We start from the raw sequence: 12,277 nt of genomic DNA on the forward strand, positions 1-12,277 counted from the left end.
GCCTCTTCACCACGCCAAGGAGCCCCCCTTGAAGAGGAAGTCCAGTCTTGGTGGTGAGTGTGAATCTTACGCATTGGTGGTGAGTGTGAATCTTACGCATTGGTGGTGAGTGTGAATCTTACGCATTGGTGGTGAGTGTGAATCTCATACAAGCTGAAGATAGACAGGAAAGGATGCAGACCTAGACAAATTAATGTTTATCTTAACTAACTTTCTGAGGAAAAATAGAGAGCATTTTAAACCTCCTCTCCATCATGAAGTGCAGACAGCGACGATATTTTTGCTTCTTAACAAACTCAACACAATCATAAAGGTGTACTTGTAGTGCAAAGTCATTCGGTAATACGAGAGACCAGCGTGAAACTCAGAGGTAAAAGATGCAACAGTAATGTAGATAAAGTTTGGTTTTCGAGGAACAATGGAACATACTACCCACAGAAATTTTAAGTACAAAAAAAAAAAAAAAACGGTTGTACTAAGGCTACAAATATGTGAATGTGCAAGACTATACACAACCCGGATGTTGTTAGCAGATCCCCGACACTGTCTCCTGGACCACCCGGTACCACCTCCGACACCAGTGACCACCCGGTACCACCTCCGACACCAGTGACCACCCGGTACCACCTCCGACACCAGTGACCACCCGGTACCACCTCCGACACCAGTGACCACCCGGTACCACCTCCGACACCAGTGACCACCCGGTACCACCTCTGACACCAGTGACCACCCGGTACCACCTCCGACACCAGTGACCACCCGGTACCACCTCCGACACCAGTGACCACCCGGTACCACCTCCGACACCAGTGACCACCCGGTACCACCTCCGACACCAGTGACCACCCGGTACCACCTCCGACACCAGTGACCACCCGGTACCACCTCCGACACCAGTGACCACCCGGTACCACCTCCGACACCAGTGACCACCCGGTACCACCTCCGACACCAGTGACCACCCGGTACCACCTCCGACACCAGTGACCACCCAGTACCACCTCCGACACCAGTGACCACCCGGTACCACCTCAGACACCAGTGACCACCCGGTACCACAACCGACACCAGTGACCACCCGGTACCACCTCCGACACCAGTGACCACCCGGTACCACCTCCGACACCAGTGACCACCCGGTACCACCTCCGACACCAGTGACCACCCGGTACCACCTCCGACACCAGTGACCACCCGGTACCACCTCCGACACCAGTGACCACCCGGTACCACCTCCGACACCAGTGACCACCCGGTACCACCTCCGACACCAGTGACCACCCGGTACCACCTCCGACACCAGTGACCACCCGGTACCACCTCCGACACCAGTGACCACCCGGTACCACCTCCGACACCAGTGACCACCCGGTACCACCTCCGACACCAGTGACCACCCGGTACCACCTCCGACACCAGTGACCACCCGGTACCACCTCTGACACCAGTGACCACCCGGTACCACCTCCGACACCAGTGACCACCCGGTACCACCTCCGACACCAGTGACCACCCGGTACCACCTCCGACACCAGTGACCACCCGGTACCACCTCCGACACCAGTGACCACCCGGTACCACCTCCGACACCAGTGACCACCCGGTACCACCTCCGACACCAGTGACCACCCGGGACCACCGCCGACACCAGTGACCACCCGGTACCACCTCCGACACCAGTGACCTCCCAGGACCACCTCCGACACCAGTGACAACCCAGGACCACCTCCGACACCAGTGACCACCCGGTTCCACCTCCAACACCAGTGACCACCCAGCACCACCTCCGACACCAGTGACCACCCCGCACCACCTCCGACACCAGTGACCACCCAGCACCACCTCCGACACCAGTGACCACCCAGCACCACCTCCGACACCAGTGACCACCAAACACCACCTCCGACACCAGTGACCACCCAGCACCACCTCCGACACCAGTGACCACCCGGTACCACCTCCGACACCAGTGACCACCCGGTACCACCTCCGACACCAGTGACCACCCGGTACCACCTCCGACACCAGTGACCACCCGGTACCACCTCCGGCACCAGTGACCACCCGGTACCACCTCCGACACCAGTGACCACCCGGTACCACCTCCGACACCAGTGACAACCCAGCACCACCTCCAACACCAGTGACCACCCGGTGCCACCTCCAACACCAGTGACCACCCAGCACCACCTCCGACACCAGTGACCACCCAGCACCACCTCCGACACCAGTGACCACCCAGCACCACCTCCGACACCAGTGACCACCCAGCACCACCTCCGACACCAGTGACCACCAAACACCACCTCCGACACCAGTGACCACCCAGCACCACCTCCGACACCAGTGACCACCCAGCACCACTTCCGACACCAGTGACCACCGAGCACCACTTCCGGCACCAGTGACCACCCAGCACCACCTCCGACACCAGTGACCACCCAGCACCACTTCCGACACCAGTGACCACCCAGCACCACTTCCGACACCAGTGACCACCGAGCACCACTTCCGGCAACAGTGACCATCCAGCACCACTTCTGACACCAGTGACCACCCAGCACTACCTCCGACACCAGTGACCACCGAGCACCACTTCCGACACCAGTGACCACCCAGCACCACTTCCGACACCAGTGACCACCCAGTATTACCTTCGACACCAGTGACCACCCAGCACCACTTCCGACACCAGTGACCACCCAGCAACACTTCCGACACCAGCGACCACCCAGCACCACCTCCGACACCAGTGACCACCCAGTACCACCTCCGACACCAGTGATCACCTAGCACCACCTCCGAAAGCAGTGACCACTTATGCACTGTTGTCTTGGTTTCAGATTACTGCTAACCAGAACTCCTAAATCTTTTTCGCAATCCGTAATATTAAGATCTACATTATTTAGTTTATATGTGGCATGGTTATTTTCCTGTCCAACATTTAGAACTTTGCATTTGTCTATAATAAATTGCATCTGCCACTTCTCCGACCACTGCATCAGTCTATTCAAATCTTCCTGGAGTGCTCTAATGTCCTCGTCAGAATGAATTCGACGGCCTATTTTGGTGTCATCGGCAAACTTGCTTATGTCGCTCTTTATGCCCTTATCAATGTCGTTTATGTAGATTGTGAACAACAGGGGGCCCCAACACTGACCCCTGTGGAACACCGCTCGTGATGCTTCTCCCCATTTATGCAAACTCTCTGCTGCCTACTTGTCATCCATGCCTCCATCCAAGAAAAAATTTCTCCTCCTATTCCATGTGCCTTAATTTTCCTCAATAGTCTCTGATGTGGGACCCTGTCAAAAGCCTTACTGAAGTCCATATACACAATATCATATTCATTACCATGATCTACCTCCTCAAACACCTTGATTAATTTATGCATTTCAAGGTGGCTACAAACTGCCTCGGCAATTATTGGTTCCATAAATTTTCCCACTATAGAGGTTAGGCTTATTGGTCTATAGTTCGAAGCTAAGGACCTGTCACCTGCTTTGAAAATAGGTATCACATTTGCCATTTTCCACTTATCTGGCACCATGCCAGTCTGTAGTGATATGTTGAAAAGATTAGCCAGAGGTTTGCTAAGCTCCTCTTTACATTCCTTTAGAACCCTTGCATACAGTTCATCAGGGCCTGGGGATTTGTTAGGTTTTAATTTATCTATTTGCCTAAGGACCATGTCACTTGTGACCCTAATCGTGCATAGTTTATTATCATCCTGTTCTACATAATTTATTATTTCTGGAATATCGCTAGTATCTTCCTGTGTAAAAACTGAAAGGAAGTATGTGGTAAAAATTCTACACATTTCCTTATCACTGTCCGTGAGCTGACCAGAGTAACTTTTGAGTGGGACTATCTTGTCCCTGATCTTACTTCTGTATACCCAAAAGAATCCTTTTAGGTTAGTCTTCGATTCTCTTGCAACTTTAACCTCATAATCTCCTTTTGCTTTTCTTATTCCCCTTTTTATTTCTCTCTTTAATAGAATATATTGATTTCTTAATTGCACCTCACCTGTTTTGATTTGCCTATATATGCCTCTCTTTTGACCAATGAGATGTTTTAATCTATTGTTCATCCATTTTGGATCATTTTTGCTTGATCTGATTTCCCTATTTGGAACATAAGTTGTCTGAGCAGCTAGAACTATGCCCTGGAAATCGTCATATCGGCAATCATCACCACCTACCTGACCCATAGTCAGGTCATTCCAGTTCAGCCCACCCAAGCAATTTTTCAGTCCTATGAAATCAGCTAAGCGGAAGTTCTAAGTTACATATGTCTTGGCTATTGTATAGAATCAGACCAGAGCCACCTGTCTGTTCAACATATAGCATAGTATAGAATCAGACCAGAGCCACTTGTCTGTTCAACATATAGCATAGTATTGTATGTCGAGACGACATACGTAACATGACCGAGCTGTCAATATAGCTACTGAATTCCCTATACTTATACTAGTGTAGTATATTGTAGATCGTATCATCCATGTATATATTTAGGCTCCCTCTCAGTACGCTCAGTAACTAGTTAGTGTGACGCCACGTGATGCATCATGTGAGTGCTGGGCTCCCGGCCTACCTCTCAGTTCTCCACGCTTAGGCCTACAGGCAAGACAGGTAGTCTGGGCTCCTCTCTCACACTCTGTTAATATAATGTGTTGCCATCCAACGACTCTGCTTAACTCCAACCATCACATCTCCACGAACCCTCCCGACAGGAAGGTCAGAGACCACAACACGCAGTGTAAGACTGGAAGGTCAGAGGTCATAACTCACAGTGTAAGACTGGGAGGTCAGATGTCACAACACACATTGTAAGACTGGGAGGTCAGAGGTCACAACACACGGTGTACGACTGGGAGGTCGGAGGATACAACACAAGGTGTAAGACTTGGACAAAGGTCACAACACATGATGTAAGACTGGGAAGGTCAGAGGTCACATGGTGTAAGATTGGTATGTCAGAGGTCACATGGTAAAAGACTGCGACGTTATAGATCACAACACATGGTGTAAGACTGGGAAGTCAGAGGTCACAAAACATGATGTAAGACTAGGATAACAGAGGTCACAACACATGATGTAAGACTGGGATGTCAGAGGTCACAACACATGATGTAACACTGAGGTCAGAGGTCACAATACACAGTGTAAGACTGGAAGGTCAGAGGTCATAACACATAGTGTAAGATTGGGAGGTCAGAGGTCACAACACACATTGTAAATCTGGAAGGTCAGAGGTCACAACACACGGTGTACGACTGGGAGGTCGGAGGTCACAACACATGATGTAAGACTGGGAAAGTCAGAGGTCACTTGGTGTAAGATTGGGATGTCAGAGGTCACAACACATGGTAAAAGACAGGAAGGTTAGAGGTCACAACACATGGCGTAAAACTAGGATGTCAGAGGTCACAAATGATATAAGACTGGGATGTCAGAGGTCACAGCACATGGTGTAAGACTGGGAGGTCAGGTCACATGGTGTAAGACTGGGAGGTCAGATGTCACATAGTGTAAAACTGGGAAGTCAGAGGTCACAACACATTGTGTAAGACTGGGAAGGTCAGAGGTCACATTGTGTAAGACTGGGATGTCAGAGGTCACAACACATGGTGTAAGACTGGGAAGGTCAGAGGTCACATGGTAAAAGACTGGGAGGTCAGAGGTCATAACACATGACGTAAGACTGGGAGGTCAGAGGTCACAACACATGGTGTAAGACTGGGAAGGTCAGAGGTCACATGGTAAAAGACTGGGAGGTCAGAGGTCACGACATATGGTGTAAGACTGGGAGGTCAGAGGTCACAACACATGATGCAAGACTGGGAGGTCAGAGGTCATAACACATGATATAAGACTGGGAGGTCAGAGGTCACAACACATGATGTAAGACTGGGAGGTCAGAGGTCACAACACATGATGTAAGACTGGGAGGTGAGAAGTCATAACACATGATGTAAGAAAGGGAGGTCAGAGGTCACAACACATGATGTAAGACTGGGAGGTCAGAGGTCACAACACATGATGTAAGACTGGGAGGTCAGAGGTCACAACACATGATGTAAGACTGGGAGGTCAGAGGTCACAACACATGATGTAAGACGGGGAGGTCAGAGGTCACAACACATGATGTAAGACTGGGAGGTCAGAGGTCACAACACATGATGTAAGACTGGGAGGTCAGAGGTTACAACACATGATGTGAGACTGGGAGGTCAGAGGTCACAACACATGATGTAAGACTGGGAGGTCAGAGGTCACAACACATGATGTAAGACTGGGAGGTCAGAGGTCACAATACATGATGTAAGACTGGGAGGTCAGAGGTCACAACACATGATGTAAGACGGGGAGGTCAGAGGTCACAACACATGATGTAAGACTGGGAGGTCAGAGGTCACAACACATGATGTAAGACTGGGAGGTCAAAGGTCACAACACATGATGCAAGACTGGGAGGTCAGAGGTCATAACACATGATATAAGACTGGGAGGTCAGAGGTCACAACACATGATGTAAGACTGGGAGGTCAGAGGTCACAACACATGATGTAAGACTGGGAGGTGAGAAGTCATAACACATGATGTAAGAAAGGGAGGTCAGAGGTCACAACACATGATGTAAGACTGGGAGGTCAGAGGTCACAACACATGATGTAAGACTGGGAGGTCAGAGGTCACAACACATGATGTAAGACTGGGAGGTCAGAGGTCACAACACATGATGTAAGACGGGGAGGTCAGAGGTCACAACACATGATGTAAGACTGGGAGGTCAGAGGTCACAACACATGATGTAAGACTGGGAGGTCAGAGGTTACAACACATGATGTGAGACTGGGAGGTCAGAGGTCACAACACATGATGTAAGACTGGGAGGTCAGAGGTCACAACACATGATGTAAGACTGGGAGGTCAGAGGTCACAACACATGATGTAAGACTGGGAGGTCAGAGGTCACAACACATGATGTAAGACTGGGAGGTCAGAGGTCACAACACATGATGTGAGACTGGGAGGTCAGAGGTCACAACACATGTAAGACTGGGAGGTCAGAGGTCACAACACATGATGTGAGACTGGGAGGTCAGAGGTCACAACACATGATGTAAGACTGGGAGGTGAGAGGTCACAACACATGATGTAAGACTGGGAGGTCAGAGGTCACAACACATGATGTAAGACTGGGAGGTCAGAGGTCACAACACATGATGTAAGACTGGGAGGTCAGAGGTCACAACACATGATGTAAGACTGGGAGGTCAGAGGTCACAACACATGATGTAAGACTGGGAGGTCAGAGGTCACAACACATGATGTAAGACTGGGAGGTCAGAGGTCACAACACATGATGTAAGACGGGGAGGTCAGAGGTCACAACACATGATGTAAGACTGGGAGGTCAGAGGTCACAACACATGATGTAAGACTGGGAGGTCAGAGGTCACAACACATGATGTAAGACTGGGAGGTCAGAGGTCACAACACATGATGTAAGACTGGGAGGTCAGAGGTCACAACACATGATGTAAGACTGGGAGGTCAGAGGTCACAACACATGATGTAAGACTGGGAGGTCAGAGGTCACAACACATGATGTAAGACTGGGAGGTCAGAGGTCGTAATAAATGATTTAAGACAATATATAAATCTGAGTCAGTCTCCAGAATGTTGATTCACTAACAATGTTGTTTGACAACCACCACAACCACCACCATCACTACCACCATCATCATTACCACCACCACTATGACTGTCATTACCACCACAACTACCGCCATCACCACCACCACTACCACCATCACTACTACCATCACTACCACCACCACCACTACCATCACTACTACCATCACTACTACCATCACTACCACCATCATTACCACCACCACTATCACCATCACTACCACCACCACTACCACCATCACTACTACCATCACTACCACCACCACCACTACCACCACCACTACCACCACCACTACCACCATCACTACTACCATCACTACCATCACTACTATCATCACTACTACCATCACTACCACCATCATTACCACCACCACTATCACCACCATTACCACCACCACTACCACCATCACTACTACCATCACTACCACCATCATTACCACCACCACTACCACCACCACTATCACCATCACTACCACCACAACTACCATTATCACTACTATGATCACTACCATGAAGACTGTTTATAATTAAGTGATCACCATGAATCATGGTACTGAACACTGAATGTTGAATGTTGAGCTGTTCATGTTGCTGTGTCACTCATTTATGTTGCTGTTGTTGGTTCTAAACTTAAGTGTTGTAATATCATCTTCCACTTCAGGAAGACTGGAAGGGAAAACAAACGATCTTTTACAATAATATGACACGTCTGGATGTGTTGAGGTTCTCTTTTGGACACTGAGGAGGTACCCGGTGGTCGGTGGTTGGGGCCGCGTGTGTTTGTGTGCGGACGTTTTGAAGGGTCGACTTTACCTGTGCCTCCACTACATCGCTTCCCAAACTATATCACTTACTGACAACTCTGTGACTGAAGAAATACTTCCTAACATCCCTGTGGTTCATCTGAGTCTTCAACTTCCAGCTGTGGCCCCTTGTTGTTGTGTCCCATCTCTAGAACATCTTGTCTCTGTCCACTTTGTCGATTCTTCTCAGTATTTTATATATGTCGTTATCATAGCCCCCTATCTATCCTGTGTGTGTACTCACCTATTTGTACTCACCTATTTGTGGTTGCAGGGGTCGAGTCCTAGCTCCTGGCCCCGCCTCTTCACCGGTTGCTACTAGACCCTCTCTCTCCCCGCTCCATGAGCTTTATCAAACCTCGTCTTAAAACTGTGTATGGTTCCTGCCTCCACTACGTCATTTTCTAGGCTATTCCACTGCCTTACAACTCTATGACTGAAGAAATACTTCCTACTATCTCTCTGACTCATTTGTGTCTTCAACTTCCAATTGTGGCCTCTTGTTTCTGTGTCCCCTCCCTGGAACATCCTGTCCTTGTCCACCTTGTCTATTCCACGCAGTATTTTATATGTCGTTATCATGTCTCCCCTGACCCTCCTGTCCTCCAGTGTCGTCAGGCCGATTTCCCTTAATCTTTCTTCATAGGACATTCCCCTTAGCTCTGGAACTAACCTTGTTGCAAACCTTTGTACTTTCTCTAGTTTCTTGACGTGCTTTATCAAGTGCGGGTTCCAAACAGGTGCTGCATACTCCAGTATGGGCCTGACATACACGGTGTACAGTGTCTTGAATGATTCCTTACTAAGGTGTCGGAATGCTGTTCTCAGGTTTGCCAGGCGCCCATATGCTGCAGCAGTTATCTGATTGATGTGTGCTTCCGGAGACATGCTCGGTGTTATACTCACCCCAAGATCTTTCTCCTTGAGTGAGGTTTGCAGTCTTTGGCCACCTAGCCTATACTCTGTCTGTGGTCTTCTGTGCCCTTCCCCTATCTTCATGACTTTGCATTTGGCAGGATTAAATTCGAGAAGCCATTTGCTGGACCAGGTGTCCAGTCTGTCCAGGTCTCTTTGAAGTCCTGCCTGGTCCTCATCAGATTTAATTCTCCTCATTAACTTCACATCATCTGCAAACAGGGACACTTCTGAGTCTAACCCTTCCGTCATGTCGTTCACATATACCAAAAATAGCACTGGTCCTAGGACCGACCCCTGTGGGACCCCGCTCGTCACAGGTGCCCACTGTGATACATCATTACGTACCATGACTCGTTGTTGCCTCCCTGTCAGGTATTCTCTGATCCATTGCAGTGCCCTTCCTGTTATATGCGCCTGATGCTCTAGCTTCTGCACTAATCTCTTGTGAGGAACTGTGTCAAAGGCCTTCTTGCAGTCCAAGAAGATGCAATCAACCCACCCCTCTCTCTCTTGTCTTACTTCTGTTATTTTATCATAAAACTCCAGAAGGTTTGTGACACAGGATTTGCCTTCCGTGTGTGTGTGTGTGTGTGTGTGTGTGTGTGTGTGTGTGTGTGTGTGTGTTGTGTCTGTCGTTGTCATATCTCCCAGTCCTCCTGTCCAGCGTCGTCAGGTTGAAGTTTCCTTAACCTCTCCGCACAGAACATACCCCTTATCTCCGGGACTAACCTTACCTGGAATTTACCTGGAGAGGGTTTCGGGGGTCAATGCCCCGGCGGCTTGGTCTGAGACCAGGCCTCATGGTGGATCAGGGCCTGATCAACCATGCTGTTACTGCAGGCCGCACGCAAACTGACGTACGAACTACAGCCCGGTTGGTCAGGTACTGACTTTAGGTACCTGTCTAGTGCCTTCTTGAAGACAGCTAACCTCTGTACTTTCTTCAATTTCTTGACTTAGTTGACCAGATGTGGGTTCCATACTGGTGCTCCATACTCTAACATGGGCCTGACGTACACGGTGTAGTGTCCTAAATGACTACTTAAATGTAGAAATGTTATTCTTAGATTTGCTAGACTCGCATTTACTGTAGGGGTTATTTGGTTGATGTGCGCCTCAGGGAACATGCTCGGTATGATACTCACCCCAAGGTCCTTCTCCTTGAGTGAGGTCTGTGCCTTTACCCCCCGACCCTGTACTCCGTCTGCGATTTTCTTTGTCCTTCCCCAAACTTCATAACTTTGCATTTGTTGGGGTTAAACTCCAGGAGCCATTTGTCAGAGCAGGCTTGTAACCTGTCCAGGTCCCTTTGTAGCCTTTCCTGGTCCTCGTCTGCTTGTATTTCTCTCATTACTTTCACGTCGTCTGCGGGTATGTGTGTGGACGTGCGTACATACGATCATACATGTGTACTCACCATGATGGCGTGGTGGAGAAGGAGGGAGGGAGAGAGGGAGGAACCTTCACCAACACACACAATCTACACTCTGACCATCACCAAAACTTCCATCAGTTTTATAGTCATCCTCTCTTCTCTCACTCCCCCTCCCGTGCCCACATGACCCACCCCCGTGCCCACCTGACCCATCTCCATGCCTACCTGACCCACCCCTCTGCCCACCTGACCCCTCTCCAAGCCTACCTGACCCACCCCTCTGCCCACCTGACCAACCTCCGTGCACAGCTGACAACCCCCCCCCATCTCAGGCCCAGGTGACCCGCCCACCACTGGGCCCAGCTGACCCACTCCCGTGCCCAGCTGACCCACCCACCATGCCCCAGGAGGTAACATGGTGGGTAGTCCCAGCACTTACAACTGGCTGACCGATGCTGGGTACTCAAGTTACCTTTCCCACATATTATACCCCACATTATATATACCTCCGTCACGTGAGAAGTATACATACCTGCTCACACATGTATTCCTCCGTCACGAGGTTAGTATACATACTTGTTAACACATACATATACCTCCGTTACGAGGGAAGTATATATACTTGTTGAGCTGCATATATACCTCGACTTGCCCACTTCTCTTCCTTGTTCTCACATGCAACATAGACAGGAACTTTGAATAAATAATTTACAAAGCGTCAAGTTAATAAATAAGACAGTGCAACATTTGGGTATCTTAACGTGTAGATGATTCATTACCCTTGTAATCTGGTCACGATTGTGACCAGATCTACCTGGAGTTCATTGCCTTTGTAACCTGGTCATGATTGTGACCAGATCTACCTGGAGTTCATTTATAACCTGGTCACGATTGTGACCAGATCTACCTGGAGTTCATTACCTTTGTAACCTGGTCATGATTGTGACCAGATCTACCTGGAGTTCATTTATAACCTGGTCACGATTGTGACCAGATCTACCTGGAGTTCATTGCCTTTGTAACCTGGTCATGATTGTGACCAGATCTACCTGGAGTTCATTTATAACCTGGTCACGATTGTGACCAGATCTACCTGGAGTTCATTACCTTTGTAACCTGGTCATGATTGTGACCAGATCTACCTGGAGTTCATTACCTTTGTAACTTGCTCAGCTATCATAGCTCTGGGGCCCAGTCCCTGCCCTGGACCCATTATGTACCTCTGTAATCTTTTGACTACCCCTCACAGGATGGGTGTGGGGTACATAATAAACATATTAAGCTAAAAAATTATTCTGGAAACGTTTCGCCAACCAGAAGCCACTGGTTGGCGAAACGTTTGTAGAATAAAGACACCCAAATGTTGCACAAGTGTCTCATACATCAACACAGTGACGTCAATCATAGCACTGTATCATCCTTTGTAGACAATATTAGAATCTGCATGAGAGTGGCGTCCATAGAAGCCACGGCGA

The 12,277-nt window shown here is 49.2% G+C and overlaps 1 protein-coding gene across 1 annotated transcript in view; it reads right to left on the reverse strand.

The window, feature by feature from the left end:
• The window catches only part of LOC138851616 (chitinase-3-like protein 1), a gene marked incomplete at its 3' end in the record, with an annotated part of 87,043 nt that extends 76,125 nt beyond the window's left edge, over window positions 1-10,918 (reverse strand). The window contains exon 1 of the mRNA XM_070080908.1: window positions 10,845-10,918. Within this exon, the coding sequence (XP_069937009.1) occupies window positions 10,845-10,847 (3 nt within the window). The remainder of the gene's footprint in view (window positions 1-10,844) is intronic.
• Window positions 10,919-12,277: the final 1,359 nt, after the last annotated feature.

Source organism: Cherax quadricarinatus, unplaced genomic scaffold, assembly GCF_038502225.1.
Source record: "Cherax quadricarinatus isolate ZL_2023a unplaced genomic scaffold, ASM3850222v1 Contig1229, whole genome shotgun sequence".
NCBI lineage: Eukaryota > Metazoa > Arthropoda > Malacostraca > Decapoda > Parastacidae > Cherax > Cherax quadricarinatus.